This window comes from Glandiceps talaboti, chromosome 18 (genome assembly GCF_964340395.1).
Source record: "Glandiceps talaboti chromosome 18, keGlaTala1.1, whole genome shotgun sequence".
Taxonomy (NCBI): domain Eukaryota; kingdom Metazoa; phylum Hemichordata; class Enteropneusta; family Spengelidae; genus Glandiceps; species Glandiceps talaboti.
In genome coordinates this window covers 19,017,810-19,036,112 of record NC_135566.1, presented here as the reverse complement: position 1 = coordinate 19,036,112, position 18,303 = coordinate 19,017,810, and the positions used below count along the sequence as shown (strand labels likewise).

General features: G+C 35.6%; 1 protein-coding gene across 1 annotated transcript in view; it reads right to left on the bottom strand.

Moving 5' to 3' along the window:
* LOC144449797 (uncharacterized) overlaps positions 1-18,303 on the bottom strand; it is a 63,462-nt gene extending 45,159 nt beyond the window's left edge. The window contains exons 1-9 of the mRNA XM_078140372.1: positions 18,159-18,303; positions 13,137-13,358; positions 10,784-10,930; positions 10,077-10,260; positions 9,093-9,249; positions 8,010-8,226; positions 7,541-7,706; positions 5,915-6,021; positions 5,105-5,365 (exon numbers count right to left, since the gene is read on the bottom strand). Coding sequence (XP_077996498.1) covers positions 5,105-5,365; positions 5,915-6,021; positions 7,541-7,706; positions 8,010-8,226; positions 9,093-9,249; positions 10,077-10,260; positions 10,784-10,930; positions 13,137-13,358; positions 18,159-18,303 — 1,606 coding nt within the window. The remainder of the gene's footprint in view (positions 1-5,104; positions 5,366-5,914; positions 6,022-7,540; positions 7,707-8,009; positions 8,227-9,092; positions 9,250-10,076; positions 10,261-10,783; positions 10,931-13,136; positions 13,359-18,158) is intronic.

Genomic DNA, 18,303 nt, shown 5'->3' with positions numbered 1-18,303 from the left:
GTAGAGTAGAGGCTGCCATTCCACTTTTCAGTAGAGTAGAGGCTGTCATTTCACTTTTTAGTAGAGTAGAGGCTGTCATTGCACCTTTTAGTAGAGTAGAGGCTGTCAATCCCTTACTAAAAACCCTACAGGACACAAGTTGTCCTATAGGATCCTATAGGACAAAATATGCCCCCTTGAGCTACTATTGGGCGTTTAGGTTGTCCAATTAGGAAAAAACTTGCCCTGTTGACCAACCCTACAGGACATTTGATTTGTCGTTTTCGGCCTCGGTAAACACGTGTGAAAATATGGTTTCCTGTTCAATTCATGTATTGACTATTATCAACAGTAAACAGTGAAAAAACACAGCTATTTTGGAAGTTAATCATTTGCTTTGAACAACGTACATTCTCGCATCAGAGAGTTCATGTGTAATTGCCTTAGCTACTGGTATCATAATTACCTTACTGAAGTTTGATCAACCAAATTTGGGTGTATATGAGTGGAAAACGGCCAATAATTTCCGAGATGCAAGCGCCAATCTACGTGAATAGGGTCAGCCGTCACTGTGTTGTTGCAATGCTGTTGGAAATGGGTGATACAGGGCAAGTGTTGGATCTGAGCGAGGATTAACTTTTGCTAGATATTGCCAGCTGTGACAATTTTAAACATATGTTTGTTAGCGATTATGCAAATTAGTCATAACATTAAAAACTATGTCAACAGGCTTCGGAGGATGTGCGCTTTGTCAGGGTTGATGTATGTGCCAAATTATATGGAATTTGAAACGTGCTTTCCAAATATATAGCTTACTTAATGAAGATCATTAATTATTCAAATTACTCATTGAAGTAAAGGCTATGTCAACAAACTTAATCGCATTGTTATGGTTGGTATATGCACCAAATTCTATGAAATATTGCATTCTTAAGATAAAGCGGAATTGCTGAACGTCATTAATTATGCAAATTATTCATTAAAACTGTAGTTGACATCAACAATTTTTTTAATAGGACCTATGCGCTTAGTTATTGTTAACTTATGTACTAAACTATATTGAAATTGGAGTATGCACTTTTAAGATCTAGCCTAATCACCAAAAATCGTTAATTATGCAAATTATTCAAAAAAGCTTTAAGCTAAATCAACAAACCTTGAAGGACATATGCGCTTTCTTATAGTTAACATATGAACCAAGTTATATTGAATGTGAAGTATGCGTTCTTAAGATATAGCCTAATTACCAAAAATAATTAATTATGCAAATTATTCATTAACACTGTAAGGTACATCAACAAATTTTATAGGATAAATGTATGTTGTTATGTTTAACGAATATACTAAATTGTATTGAAATTGAAGTATGCAGTCTTAAGATATTGCTTAATTAGTTGATTTCATTGATATGCAAATTTCCCTAATTAAACATTAACAGATCTGGCTCAAAACCTAATCAGGTCTAGCCATTACCCTAACACCTCTTTCTAGTATAACAACGTGCACACGAAGCTACATAATCTGTGATATCCTTATTCATACCATCCCAATAATATCGAGATCGAATTGTATATACACATCACGACGTCCCGAGATGACCTCCTGTTACGTCATCGTGAATCCACTTTATAACATACAAATGAAGTGACCATGGAATAACTAATTGTCTGACACAATCCTTAGCTAGAGCAGACTTTCCCGATGGTGACCATAAATGATACAAAATTCCACTGAGCAACAAATAATTTGCCTGCATGTTTGCCATACGTTTGGCCAACTTTGTATCATTTGGTAAATCCCCACTTGAACTTAATCATGGAATCAAATGACTGTCACTATGCTGTAAGCGCGAAATTCTATTTGTACTAGCAACCGTTGCTAAGGTGTTATATAATTCACTGATGTCAATATTAGAGTCATCCGACTTGTCAGACTTATCCAAACCTGCCATATTAACAACATTGGCCATAGGTGTACTTGATCTCTTAGGGTCCTCAACACAATAAATTATGAAGTGGATGGGCAATCTTAGAAAAATCTTTGATAAAACGGCGATAGCAACCTGCCAGACCTAGAAAGCTCTTGACCCTTAGAAACATTTGTAGGGACTGGAAAACTCTCAACAGCTGAAATCTTAGCTGGATCTGCAGAGATACCATCCTTAGTCAAAATATGACCTAAAAAATTAATTTTCTTCCTACCAAAGTGGCACTTCTTTGGACCTAGTTTCAAACCTGCTTCTCACAATCGTGTCAAAACATTATTTATATGAAGCAGATGATTATTAAAAGTATCACTGTATACCACAAGATCTTCCATATATACGACAAGGTGGCTCCAAATTAATTCTCTGGACAAATACTGTTGAAACATGCATGTTGAAATGCTGTTCTGCATGGTCTGTTGAAACGAAGCACTAGAATTACGTAATCCCTGAGGTAAAGTATTCCATTCATATTTACCATCCAAGCTAACAAATGCAGTTTTGTGGAAATCCCTCTCATCTATTGCCAATTGCCAAAACCCAGACGTCATATCAAGGGAAGTGAAATATTTAGGGGACTTATCACCTATCACGTCAAGAGAATCTTGTAAATCTGGCAAGGAAAATACGATAGGCACTGTCTGTTTATTTATTTAATTCCCTATAATCAATAACTAATATATATGCACCAGACGGTTTCTTGACCAATAACAGTGGACTGCTATACTATGAAGTTGAAGGTTTAATAACACCCTGGTCAAGTAAATTATCTAACTGAGGCCTTATTTCTTTGCCTTTAACTGGGGAGACATGATATGATGGCCGAGAGACAGGTTTTGCATTTTCATGTAATTCAATTCTATGCTTAATGATATCACAATAACCCAATGTCCCTGATTTATCAACGAAAGTATCACTATTTGCCAGAGAACTGATTGTAATTGTTCAAGTTGTTGGTCAGATAAGTCATGGTCAGTCCAGTCAAAATCTGAAAAGAATTCTCTCTGTTCATGTGTCAAAAGAATAGCAATAAGGGGATACATCTGACTAGCGCCCAGGTCAATATTATACAACTGATCATCATCAGATAGTGGTTTAAAAACACCTAGCCTTGTATTCCTTCTCAAAGTAACATCAAAAGTCGAACTCGTCAATTGACAAGTCTGGAACGTCAAGTGATAAGCCACGAACATCAAATGACAAGTCAGGAACGTCAAGTGATAAGTCAGGTCCGTCAAATGACAAGTCAAGAACGTCAAGTGATAAGTCAGGAACGTCAAATGATAAGGCAATGTCTTCAATTAATGAACAGAAATGCAGGAATGATAGTCAAATAATAGGTCAAACTCTTGACGATGAATCAATCTGTACTACCACTAAAAAGTTTTATATCACCACAAAAGATTTGGTACATCATAGCTCAGACCACTAAAAGCGTGGTCTGAGTTCATAGTAATTAAAGCTGCACTAGTTGCAATGAAACGTTTTCTTTTTTATGAAACTGATTTGTTCATACTTCACAGCCATAAGTCATGATAGGAACAATTAAGCGATCAAAGAGATCTAAAGCCACGTCAATAGAAATATATCCATTGGGAGAAATGACTTCTAGCAAACTGAAGAGAGCTCTCATGGATGTAAGCTTTAAGTTATTGAAGTTTTGCTTAAATTTACCATTAGCAGAAATAATGATACCAAGAAAATAATATTGTATAACAAGAGTAAAACTATCAAAATAAAATTTCACTCGCTTAATTAATATATTTCCTTTATTACATACAATGACTTTGGTTAATTTCCACTATGTAGTTTATCCTAGCAACTTAGATCATCATTATAAAGTTGGACTTAATTAAGTTACTAGTGCATCCTTGTTTAACACCAACAAATGATTGAAAGTTGTGCTTTAGAAGGAAAAGTTTACCAAAAGAATTAAGATTTTGTATTGTCGCCTAGGGGCCACTGTAACTATTCAACACAGAAGTTAAAAACTAAGCCAAACAAATATTCACAGAATTACCCCTATACTTAAGAATAATCACATTTGGCACCAGACTTATATATAGGAACCAACATGGCATTTTTCCAGGTAGATGGAAACTTACCAGAATAGGTTTAAAGACTGGCATTAAATAATACACAAAGTGGCAAAACATGGCTGCCAAATTTCAACATCTCATTCAAGATACCATCACAACATGGAAATGTACCACATTTTAATCTACGCAATACTTCTAATATTTCTGATTCACAAAATGCGACATTAAGAGTCTATTCTATCATACTATCATCAGATTCCATAGAAAACAACTAACTCTGTCTCTTAAGGATACATCAGAAGATGATGAAATATTCACACTAGTTTTTTGAAATGCTCAGCAGACCATCAGCAGTAACAGAAGAATCAACATTACAATCACCTTGAGATGATAACTCTTTTAACAGTTTCCAAAGTTACTGTCTTTAGAAAATGCACTATCTGTGAAAGTTTAGATTTCTTAAAGTATAACGTCGTCTGTTTAATTAACATTTTGTAACTCTTTCGCAAAGAAAACATCTTCCTCTTATAAAGGGTCATTTGGAAAAATGAATTCAATGCTTTAATTGAATTGCTTTAATTCTGAACACATTGAGAGGCATGATTTATCAAACTATGATTGCTTTTACTTCTTTTTTGTTTTCTTTAGGTTACTCTTAGAGTACTTTTTTCTGAATGAATTATCTGAAACTTTATGTAAAGAAAGATATAATCTCGTCACTTGTTTCATTATTACTACATGTAAAAATGCATTGGAAGGATAAATGCCAATTTCTATTGATTTCCAGACGATAGGGATGGTATATACAATATATATATATATATATATATATATATATATATATATATATATATATATATATATATATATATATATATATATATATATATATATATACGTATGCAGTGTCCTGAACAATGATTATAATTTTTTGAAGAGAAGGACTGTCGTCGTCGTCGTCGTTGTTGCTGTTGATTATCTAAATTAAATACTTAAGAGTAAATATTGCACAACATGCACAACATATCAAAGTACTACACCCTGACAGAAATCATTCTAATAGACAAATCAAGGTGAACACATCATAAACCATGTCAGTGACAATTTAGATCTCTTAGTTTCTCTTTGAGTACTGCTAGAAATAGATCAATGATATCTTGGTTACAGCGATAATGAAGCACGCACACTCTTAGGCGACACTTTCCAAGTAATGTGGCTGATGATAAAAATATGGAACCATCTTTTCTGATCTTCTCGGACAGATTTTTGTTAATTATTTCATTGTCTTCCTCATTACCAGTCTCATAGTGAAAATTAATGATTGTAAGCTGTGGATATCTACCAACAACTATGCCTGGTAGTTCTATGGGGAGATAAAACCATAGTGGTATATTAGTGTATCAATATTAATAACCTTGGAAAAACAAGAAATATTTTGCATATATATACAACTGTTACAAATCACTGTGATTTGGATATTCCTAAGTGTAGTACTAATTCTGCAAGAGAATATTTTCACATCTGTGTCATCGATATGAGATGTTTGACATAAACGATATTTTTGGGCTGAGCTTTTAGTGAGTATAGATTTAAAAAATTCATCAAAATGCACATCACTCTAAACGTTTTCCTTATAATCTCCCACATTAATTAGAGTAATAAAACGTGTGTTTGTATAGGTAAGCTATTCGTTTTTCATAATGGTATAACTTATAGAAATAATAATCTGTATCACTGGTTTAGCCCCTTCATGTATACAGCAGAAAGTGGGTGTAAATACGAGATATGTCAATTACAGAATGTGCAACCACGTGCAAACAGGCATAACAATGTACAAGAACAACGTTAACGTTCACGGCTTCAATACAAAAATTAAGATGATTTGATCAAATTGCTAAATTTATTTACAGACCTGAGAGTTTTGTATACAGATATCTGGTTAATTGTATCTTTTCTTCAAGACATTTCCTGAACGTCTTAACTCCATGGAGTTGTAATGGAAGCCACATTCGCATACCTCTATGTGCAAGAAAAACAAACCTTTGGTCAAATGTCAAGGAAAGAACAGACGTGGTGTGCAAATGTTTAGTGTAAACCTTCTATTCCGTCTATCAAAATTCAATGTGTGCAGTGACAGGTACCTGGTTTCCAACCTATTCAAGTACTGAGTTAGGTGCCACGATGAAGCCAATAAAGTTTCAAGTTTAATTTTGTTGTCTAATCTAATCGTTCATACTTTCCTTTTTCAGTTATAAGTGAAAGTTAGATTGAAGTGAATGGTTCTCACATTTCATGACAATAGTATGACTTAAAGGTAAAGAGTAGGCCTAAGAAATATTTTTTGACAGGTTAGAAGAAATTAATAGCGCCAATGACGTTGTAGCACAACAGTAAATGTTTTAAGAAATAAAGGGTATCAACATTCGAATCCATGTTTGGGTGTGGTTTCTTGCTAGGCATATTTGCAAGCATATTGAAAGTTTATTCTCTTGTTTATTCACTGTCCAACAAAGTCATTATCTTTATAAATTATACAGGCATTTGGCTGTTGCTTTGCGAGTGGTCCTGTTGCTAGACATATTTGCACCCTTTAGTTGAATTTTTATTCATTTCCTGTTACTTTTGCAATAAGCAACACCATTTGTCTGTAGCTATGGGTGTGGTGTTGTTGCTAGGCAGATATGTATATTTTTCCTTCAACGTATCCTCACTGAAGACTGAAATGAACATCCCTACCAAATATCAAGATAATCTTACCAGTGAGTTTTTGACTTTAAGTCACACACATATAGACAGACGGATGGAGAAGACACTCTATCAGATAAATAGTGTGTATATTGTAATAGAATGAATATGGTTTAGCTGTGCTAATAACAGTGTGTTCAAACACTTAATCTTGGTACCATTGACAAGTAAGTGAGAAAATCAAATTTTGCCATTCAGACTTAGGTGCGAATTATCCCATAAAAGATTTAATTATTTCATGACATCAACAAAACTGTATAACTGCACTGCACCTTGATACATGGAGTTCTATGCTTCTGAAATGGCATTTGACCAAAACACACCTCTGGTGCAATCATTTTGATTTGAACAATTTCCCAACTGGACACCAAAAGGAACATCCCTACCAAATATCAAAAACTCGGCCCTGTGGTTTTTTGAGTTCAAGTCGTGCACACACACACACACACGCACACACACACACACACACACACACACACACGCACACACACACATACACACACACACACACACACACACACACACACATATCCAGGCAGGCAGACACAGCACTATGCCTATAGCCCTACTGAACCCCTTATTGATTCAGTTGTGCTAAAGAAAACCAGTCACTTTATTTACGAAAGAGTACATCACTTTTGACAATAACATGGTCTGTAGTTCAACTCATTTCAATTCCTAGTTGGACATCCCATACAGTTATAGACATAATTATATGTTCAAACATCAATATTTATACATGTACACAAAAAAGTGTAAAAGTTAGACGATTTGAAGGGCTAAAAATACATACCTAAAATGTTTGGTTGATTCAAATGTGAGATTAATTGGTGACTCTTCTTCCATGTTTAGTTTGTTATCTTGTAGGTATGGTGCGTCATCATGATCAGTATTGGCATTCCGTAGTATATATCCTCTTTTTACTAACACCATACCAGTTCCAAATGGTAAAAATAAACCTAGTATAGAGTGGTTGATGTAAATTTATTTCACCCTGTGAAGTTTATGGATAGCATGGCTGGTACAATGCATAATGAACCACTCACTCAGATAACTTTTATAGTGGAACCACAAAGGGCATTGGTGGTCTGAGATATTACACAGATAATTGTGAATTCTGCTGCTGTACTGATATCCACATGCCCCCCCCCCCCATAGTGTTGATTTATAATTACCCCTCACTATGTAATGTACATATCTTCAAAACTCAGAGAGAACATACATCATATATTGCAAGTACTAACTAACTTACGACATATTACCTTTATGTGGGTCGATGACGATTGAGTCTGCCCTATTCACTCCCTTGAAATAGGGTTTGTATTCATCCACCAAGACAAAAAATCCACCATACGCAGCATCCACATGAAACCATAGATTGTATTCCTCCGCCACATCAGCAATCTGGTCAATAGGATCAATAGAACCAACATCAGTCGTACCAAGTGTCCCAACAATCATAAATGGCAGCAGCCCAGCCTGTACAAGGTAAATATTATTACTGTCCTTATAAACATGTCTTACTAATAATTCTATTGTGTTACGGAGGAAGTCTTTATTATATACTGAGTTGAACTTTGAAAAAACCTTATGTTTTACCATATCAGGGTTTTGCTTCTCTCACTTGACCGCTTTTTTATTTACCCCTTTAAGATATTGTTTCAAAAAAATTACTCAGTATATAGAACTTTATTCGGATATTCAAAATATACACTGAAACCAAGTGATACACAGTAAACAAAGACGTTCAAATATAAAGATTATGTCAACTTTAGGAAATTTACCTACACCATTACATTTTGTTATCTGCCCGCATGTTACTTTACACAAGCATGCACATAACGCCATATTTCCATGGCACACTGACAACGTGAAGTATGGTTGGGGCCCTAAGAAGAAAGTGGATCGGAGGGCACGGACAAACTACGGTGCGGGAGGGGGCTCGATCATTCCGATAGCCTGAAAGGGTAATGAAATATTTTGCTCATGATTTGAATCAAATCAACCCTCAGGGAGTAATTTTGCAATATATTTTCTTAAGCCATTATTTATGAGGCGGATGTATTTGTATATGCAACCCACATCTTTTTGTAAAGAAATCTATGTATGGACAGTGAAGGAGATTGCCACTGTTATATATCTAATGGAGTGTATTATACATGTGTACATCTCCAGAATGGGATGGGGTGGGGGTGGGTATGTGTTAAGGTATACTTACACAAAAATATATGTGTAGATTGGAGGGACCCTGTAGAAATTCTTGTGTTCACTTTCTCCCCATGGCCCCTGCTATAAATTCTATTCGTTTCCAAATATGTTGGCATACTTGACATTTGAAAAAGTACCTCTTTGTCTTTCTGAATTAATGTTCGTAGCTTGTCCAGTTTCATCCTGAAATTTTCGTCCATGGGTACTTTTCTGATAATAGCTTCAAACAGACCAGCAGTATTTAATACTTTCTGATGACATATATGACCAATCACAGTCATGTAAACAACAAGCCTACAATCGGAGAAAGACAATTTTAAGTTTTCAGTTTGATTTATAATAGTATATGGCAATTGTTTCTTTATATATATATTCCCCACCCCATGGGGACTATCAAAATGGGTTCAAAATGGGCCTATTCGTGTGTGCATGAGTCATTGCGTTGTCATGCAATAACCAATTTCATTCAAACCTGGTATAAAGATGCCATATTGTATAGGACATACGCACGTCACTTTTGTTTCACAACATATGCAAATTTGACTGAATAGTGACCACATTTGTTGCATATTTACTGCATAAAACAAAAATTGTAAAACATAGAGGCTCAATTCAAGTGTCTATTCCTATATTACCAAGTGCACGTTTTCTTTTAATAGGTGAAAAAACAAAAATTGTATGGTTCCAATTATGCTCAATTTTAGAATAGGTGCGGTAGGTAGAGTTTTTATTTGATTTATTTATTTTTCTTCATGTGTGAGTGTCTTGTTCAGGTTTTCCATTGTTTTCCAAATGGTCCCTGTGTTATTTATTTCTTCCTATCAGATGTACAGCCGTTACAGGTTGGAAGAAGAGTTTTATTTCGTCTTTTTAAGTTGAAGTCAGTTTCCGTATCCAATATTTCTCGCGAGACTTCACGATTTTTGCAATTTTATTATTTTTTTCTTGAATGCGTTAAAAAAAAGCTTACGGTCGTCCGTGAAAAACTAGGTGAGGTTGGGTAACTGGAACCAAATAATTATATTTTTAGGCCTAATAAAGAATTTTCGAATCAAAACGTCGCAACGCAAGTATTGCAAACTTGTCCATTATACCTTGTATAACTAAAGAGATAGATATACCTGTCAAAGTCACGTCCTTTAACACCCCTACTATGTCGTGCTGCTACAACAGCCAACAATGTTCCTGCTGAACCACCTGATGTTAAATTCCCACCATGCTCTGCTGGGTAACCAATGAGATTAGCCACCCATGAAATTAACATATTCTCCATCCGGACAGCACCTGCACCCAGTGCAAACACGGCTATTTCATAATTTGGGAGAAATTGGTAAAAAATATATGAGACATGAACTGAGATTGGCAATTTACATATCTTTAGGTCACTAATCAGACAACATCCCCTTTTAGTGATTAGTAAAATGCACCATTATTTAGTGTAATTACGTAAATAGTTTTGAAGAATTCAATAAAGGTGTTTTTATAGTCCTATACAACAATTTAATAATAAATAGTAGACAATATCAAAGGCGTCAAATGCAAGCAATAACAAATTAACTTTTTCCTTGGGTAATGTTACATATGATTTTAGTTTGTTGGATAGATTTCTCCTTTGACAACGTAACAAGCTTTTGTAAATCATAAAGTATACACACAGGTACACGTATACAAAAATGTGCGTATAAATCTATTATAATAAATTCTCAGATGTATAGTTTATGTTCCGACTTTTGTAAAATATGAATTATAAAAATTTTCTCAAAAAGCTTGAAACCTACGAGAACAATGGCGCACATCAACAACAAACAAACAATACTACAATTTGTACCTGCAAATTTATTTGTAACTGCTGCAATATAATCTCCTAAAGCTGCTGAATAAAGTCCTCCCCCGGGAATATAACCAAGACAACCGCCGTGACTTGTTTCAATGCCATTTCCAAGTATATGTTCTTCAATGACTTTCAGAAGTGTATCTGTGTGTTGAAATGTGAACAATTAGATACTATGGAATAGATATCCAGCGCATATTTCTAAATTAATTGTATTTGTGCAAAGTCCTCTGGTCTAGGGGGTTGATATATTATTAGGCCTAAAGATAAATTTGTGAAAATGTTAGTCTTCGGAGCCTTGAGAAGATTGCTGTTACTGTGTCTTTACCAACCATAAGGGAAGATTATGTTAATATTTTTGTCTGTTTGTATGTGCGTGTGTGTGTGTGTGTGCGCACGTGTGTGTTTGTGTGTTTGTCTGTGAACATGATATCTCAAAAAAATACATCGTCACAATTCTCAATCTCCTTATGAGGTGACATCTGATTTAATTTTGGTAAACATTCTATGGACATTGATGAGTCATTTACATATTAATTAATGATTTTAGATAATCAGACTATATCTTAAAGAAAACACACTTTGATACAATAGCCAATTGTAACAAATCACAAATGTCCTATAAATCTAGTTGATGTAGCTGCTAGTTGTTAATGGGTCATTTGCATAGTAAATGATTTTTAGACTATACCATAAGAATGCAAGCTTAACATGTCATATAATTTGGCACAGGTTTGATCATAGACATAATACTATAGGAATTGATATACAGTTTTGAATTGTAATTAGTCGTTTCTATAACTATTGGTGATTTTTGATAATTATTTGTCTTTAGATAGCAAACATCACATTTCATATAATTTGGCGCATACATTGATGATAGCAAATTGCATGTGTCTTATAGCTTGTTAATGTGCTTTATAATCTTAATAATTCATTTGAATTTTGCATTCCAACAATCTGTGTGGGAATAAAACTCTAAAGGCTTTGTCCCTATGGAAGGCATTCATTTTACATCTGGTCACACTGATGTCTAAATGGCTATATGTTTTTTGCAATGATTCCTTCATGTCCCTTCCAGGAATCTTCGTATTTTTTAACTGTCAGTACTATGCAGTGGAAAGTACGTGTTTTACTTAGGTCGTTTGAATTTATAAAGTCCCTGTAAGATCTTGACAGGGAGGGCCGGGGGAATGGGGTCGCTTTTTACAAATTCGCTCACGGGGAGGGCCATATTTTAGAACGGAATGAGGGGAGGGTCACATTTTACTTTGACACATTGCTACAGTATTATCTAATTTTGCATTTCGGGGAATGTCATCCTACTGCTGCACATAGGTTAGGGTAACGGTTAGGTACCGTAATATCAGACCATACTAATCAAATTGTTGCTGTGACAACCATGTAGTGAATTAATTGGCAGGTGTGATGTGAGGAGAGAAGTCACATGGTCTATCTCACAGTTGCAAAGCAGGAAAACTTGGGTAGGATATTAGGGATAATGTTGTGGAGATGTTGACCTTGGTCCTCACAATATAGGGAGACTGCCCATCTAGTGTTTGTGAGTTAATGTTCTGCCATTCAGCTCAGCCAATGAGATCCAAACACAGTTATTTAGTGCCAATTTAATACAAATTCACTGCGGTGGTAGTAGTTGGGAAATAATCAATACTTTTGAAACTTTTAACTTGGTGGCAGGCGTTCGATTAAGTCATACTTTATGCAACAGACCGCCTCGGTACTCTCCAATTGTGATTATAATTGAAGATTCCCTTACCTATAGACATGTCTCGTGTATATAAATGTATCGGCTCACTGAGGAGTACAGTGATCAATGCAAATTTCAATAAAGTCGAGAGAGAGGTCGAGAGAGAGAGAGATCGAGAGGTCGAGAGGTCGAGAGATCGAGAGAGAGAGAGAGAGAGAGAGAGAGAGAGAGAGAGAGAGAGAGAGAGAGAGAGAGAGAGAGAGAGAGAGAGAGAGAGAGACTCTGACTGTGTGACAGCATGGTTTAAAAGAAATTTGTTGACCACGAATATTTAGTACAAAGTGTCGGTGATATGCATAAAAAATGGCTTGTTTTTGATACTTGACCTGAAAGTCAAGAGCAATGGTTAGTGTCTTGCACATGATAATATGGGGTAGACACTTAAGAGGAGGTTTATGTGTTACAGTTTTTGAGGGTTTTTGAAGGTTGCCCAAATTACAAACACTCACTTCACCAACTTATAATCAAATACATAATGTTCTGTTAGATTTTTGTGACTCACCACAGATTTCAATTTTCTCACTTCCCTCATATCAGGATTTTTTTATTTTTTTTTATTTTCACTCATTATCTTTTACTTACCTATGCTCTTTGGTTCTTCTTCAATCCGATAATTCAACAACCCAGCTGCCTTATCTGCTTTCACTTGATATGCAGGTAATCGTCTTTCCCAGACATTTTGTATATGCGACTCTCCAAACTGCATCACTTTTTGGTTTAGTTGTTTTATCTTGTCGGGTGTTTCTGTCTTCATAGCAGATGACACGATCCGTTCGATGTCTTCATTAGATTCCATTTTCAAAACTGATGGGTTTGCGAAATTTAACTTTATAACAAGCGCAAAATAAAGCAAATGAAAAGTAGAATGAGAAAAGACAAATGTCATCATTTACTCTATGAAAAAGGCAGAATGACACCTTTCAATATCAATAGATTGAGTAATGACTTTTCTTTGCTACTTAAAAAGTACAATGACACCCTTTACTATACCACAATAATACAATGACACCCTGTACTATACCACAATAATACAATGACACCCACTACTTTACCACAAAAGTACAACGACACCCGCTACTATGCCATTCCACTTTTTAGTAGTGTTGAGGCTGTCATTGCAATTTTTAGGAGACTAAAGGCTGTTATTCCACTTTTTAGTAGCATAGGCTGTCATTGCACTTTTTAATAGAGTAGAGGCTGTCATTCCATGTTTTAGTAGAGTAGAGGCTGCCATTGCACATTTTAATAGAGTAGAGGCTGTCATTCCATGTTTTAGTAGAGTAGAGGCTGTCATTCCACTTTTTCAGTAGAGTAGAGGCTGTCATTGCACTTTTTAGTAGAGTAGAAGCTGTCATTCCACTTTTTAGTAGTATAGGCTGTCATTCCACTTTTTAGTAGAGTATAGGCTGCCATTGCACTTTTTAGTAGAGTAGAGGCTGTCATTCCACTTTTTTAGTAGTATAGGCTGTCATTGAACTTTTTAATAGAGTAGAGGCTGTCATTGCATTTTTTGGTAGCGTAGAGGCTGTTATTCCACTTTTTAGTAGTAGAGTAGAGGCTACCATTCCACTTGTTAGTAGACTAGAGGCTGCCATTGCACTTTTTAGTAAAGTAGAGGGTGTTATTCCACTTTTTAGTAGAGTATAGGCTGCCATTCCACTTTTCAGTAGAGTAGAGGCTGTCATTCCACTTTGTAGTAGAGTAGAGGCTGTCATTCCACTTTGTAGTAGAGTAGAGGCTGTCAATCCCTTACAAAAAAACCTACAGGACACAAGTTGTCCTATAGGATCCTATGGGACAAAATCTGCCCCATTGAGCTACCCTATTGGGCATTTAGGTTGTCCAATTAGGAAAAAACTTGCCTTGTTAAGCAACCCTATAGGAAGTCTTTCCTAAAGAGATCAATACCAAATGTGCCCTGTTGAGCACCGTGTGTGTGTGTGTGTGTGTGTGCGTGTGTGTGCGTGTGTGTGTGTGTGTGTGTGTGTGTGTGTGTAAACAACTGAAATTCATAGACCACTGGACCGATTGCCATGATATTTCCTGGGTGTATTACCTTGGGTGTGAAGTTGAAAAATTGTTCAAATCAAAATGACCTTACCACCTGTGTGTGATTTGGGTTAAAAATCAGATTTTTTATTTAAAAAATCTAAAGCTACTCAGCAGATGGATCTAAAATTTGGTTGGAACATTCTTAGAGGTGTTGAGAGTAAGAATTATTCACGATAATCCCATCAGTGATATGCAAATTAGGGCTAAATGTGTGTTTTTGGTCAAAAGTCTTTAATTACTGAGCAAATTGGGCTGAAATATACGTGCACCTGGGGGTGTATAGATGAAGTATTATATTAAGCATATAATGATTTCATCAGTGATATGCAAAGTAGGTGTAAAAATGTGAATTTTGGTTAAAAACTTATATCTCAAAAAGTACTTGGTCAATGAGAATGAAACTTGGTGAGATGTTTCTGGAAGTGTTATTCTACAGATTGTCTTCAAAACATTTTGACACAATTGGCCCTAGCAACCATGACCACGGCTATAGCAACAATCAAACGGCTGTATATTTTGGTTAAATAAGAACATCTGGTAGACAAGTGAATAAACATTTTAAAACGTGTATGCAGATATCCCTAGCAACCATGACCACGCCCATAGCAACAGCCAAAAGATCACGTATATTGCAAAGGTAACATCAGGGATTAACAGACAAGTGAACAAACATTCAACAATTGTATGGAAACATGTCTAGCAACGTGACCACGCCCATGTCAACAGCCAAATGATCGCTTATATTGCAAAGATAACAACAGGGTTGGATAGGCAACTGGATAATCATTCAGCAAATGAACACCTCTACCTAGCATGTATCAGCATGTGAGTAAACATTTTTTACAAATATTGTTATGAAACTTTTTATTGTTATGTTCTTCTAGCTACAAGTGTATCAATGCGCAACTTTCATAGCGAGCTATATTTCATTCTTTTCAAAGAATTTCATTTCATTTTAATTCTCATTTCCTGAGAAATTTGCCAAAACACCATGGACTTGTCTCATTGTTATGTGCAAATAAAAGGTAGAGTAAAGGGAAATGATGACTAGTGCAAATACTGGAATATGTTTTATTGGTTTTAACCTAATTTAGAGTTACATTTTTTGATGTTTTTATCGTCTTTGAAATATAGCAATTCTATATTTCAAGGTAAAATATTACATATACGTTCAAAATATTATTTGGCATTTCAATCAAAGTTAATAATAATTTCTCCTCAAAATCAATTAATGAATTAATCTATGAAACGGGGTAACTTTACAAACATAATTTTTCTTTTTCTCTCCTTAGCTATCAAGTTGAAAAAACATTATGCATTTCCTCCATTTATTAGGATTTTCAATACTAGTGATAAAAGTGAAATTAATTTTACCTTTTCATGATTTGCTTTTGTTTTGTATTTCTATAGAAAGGGTAAACTCTAGCAACTGGGAATAACAGCAGAAATGAGAAATTGTAAAATTTGACAGCATGGGAGAGATGGCCAAGATAACAGAAATGTAATATAAACACAATAATGATGATATTCAATGTGTAATATACATAGACCCTCATATTTAGTGGAGCAGATAAGAGTAGATGATTGTTGAAATTATGATACAAGCATGAAACTTTGCAGAAATGTTGTTATATAGGGCTATTATGAAAATTCATTCGATTGGACATTTGAAAATCCAAGCCATCTTGACCATGAAATGTTTAGTTTTGGCACACAAATTGAAAGAATTGCCTGGCATTTATTTGCCAAGCTTTACAAGACAGCACCAACATGTTAAAAGCAACCACATATATGGTTGAAATATTTTTGAAATAAAATTTTAATAGCATCTTGACAGTAAGAGATAGGGGAAGAGCTTGAGACTGGGATAGGTCCACCTTATGGGGGGGGGGGGGTTGTATGGGATTTCCCCTGGAAGCCCTGGGTTATTTTACTCTTAAAAGACACAGGTACATCAACATAGTTTGTAACACGTATTATTGTGGCTGTCAAAAAAGTGAAACACGTACCGTGGCTGATGACGACAAATCGGTCTTCTAATTCAAGTGTCGGTCTTCTAATTCAAGTGTCGGTCTTCTAGTTCAAGTGTCGGTCTTCTAATTCAAGTGTCGGTCTTCTAATTCAAGTGTCGGTCTTCTAGTTCAAGTGTCGGTCTTCTAATTCAAGTGTCGGTCTTCTAGTTCAAGTGTCGGTCTTCTAATTCAAGTGTCGGTCTTCTAATTCAAGTGTCGGTCTTCTAGTTCAAGTGTCGGTCTTCTAATTCAAGTGTCGGTCTTGGTGCCATTGACATTTGTGGATTGTAAGATCAAGATATGTTACTTCCGTATCTGAGCTTTCCAACGAAAATGTGAAAGTTGGATGTATTTGGTTTATTTTTTCACTCAGATTATTTAGTTCGACTTGGGTGCCACAAGATATCTTGAAAACGTCATCCCTGAAACGTGTCCAGAGTGATATTTTATTCGTGTAGATTTCAATAATGCGACTTTCCAGTTCATGGAATGCTATGTTGGCTATTTCGGGTGATGCCCAAGAGCCCATGCTACATACACATGTTTGTGTGTAGAATTCTTCATTAAATTTTAATGTGTTTTCGTGAGAATCACATAATAGTTTTAGGAGATACACTGGTGGTTGTGGTTTTGTATTTTGGAATGCTACAGTCGATTGTTTGTGTAACTGGCGAGTCAAGTGCTTTGACAACTGACTGCATTGCGTCAGACTGCAACGTATTTGTGTACATATATACCATGTCTAAAGTGACTAGTATCAAATTTTCAGGAACTACAGTAGTTTCTGATGCCATGATGTGATGATACACGTTGTGCAAGTGTGAGACATATCTCGAAAGCCGGACATCCTCACATGAGATCCCATTGGTCTAGTATAGTATAGTATAGTATAGTATAGTATAGTATAGTAAACTTTTGAATGAGAAGATGGACGCGACACTTGAACCAGAAGACCGACACTTGAATTAGAAGACCGACACTTGAACTAGAAGACCGACACTTGAATTATTAGAAGACCGATTTTTGAATTAGAAGACCGACACTTGAATTAGAAGACCGACACTTGAACTAGAAGACTGATTTGTCGTTTTCGGCCTCGGTAAACACGTGTGAAAATATGGTTTCCTGTTCAATTCATGTATTGACTATTATCAACAGTAAACAGTGAAAAAACACAGCTATTTTGGAAGTTAATCATTTGCTTTGAACAACGTACATTCTCGCATCAGAGAGTTCATGTGTAATTGCCTTAGCTACTGGTATCATAATTACCTTACTGAAGTTTGATCAACCGAACTTGGGTGCATATGAGTGGAAAACGGCCAATAATTTCCGAGATGCAAGCGCCAATTCTACGTGAATAGGGTCAGCCGTCACTGTGGTGTTGCAATGCTGTTGGAAATGGGTGATACAGGGCAAGTGTTGGATCTGAGCGAGGATTAGCTTATCGATAAATATTGCCAGCTGTGACCATTTTAAACAGATGACATGAACAATGATAAGAATTGAAAGTACTAAGCTGCATCGGTTGACATCATACCCACATCCACAGCCATTGCAGAATGTGCTATAGCATCTTCAACTTCCCCTGGTTGTACTGGTTTTGGTAGTCCAATTGGAGCTGGAGGCCTTGCTATTTTAGATGGTGGTCTAAAACCAGATGGTTTGCTTCCTCCTCCACTCAT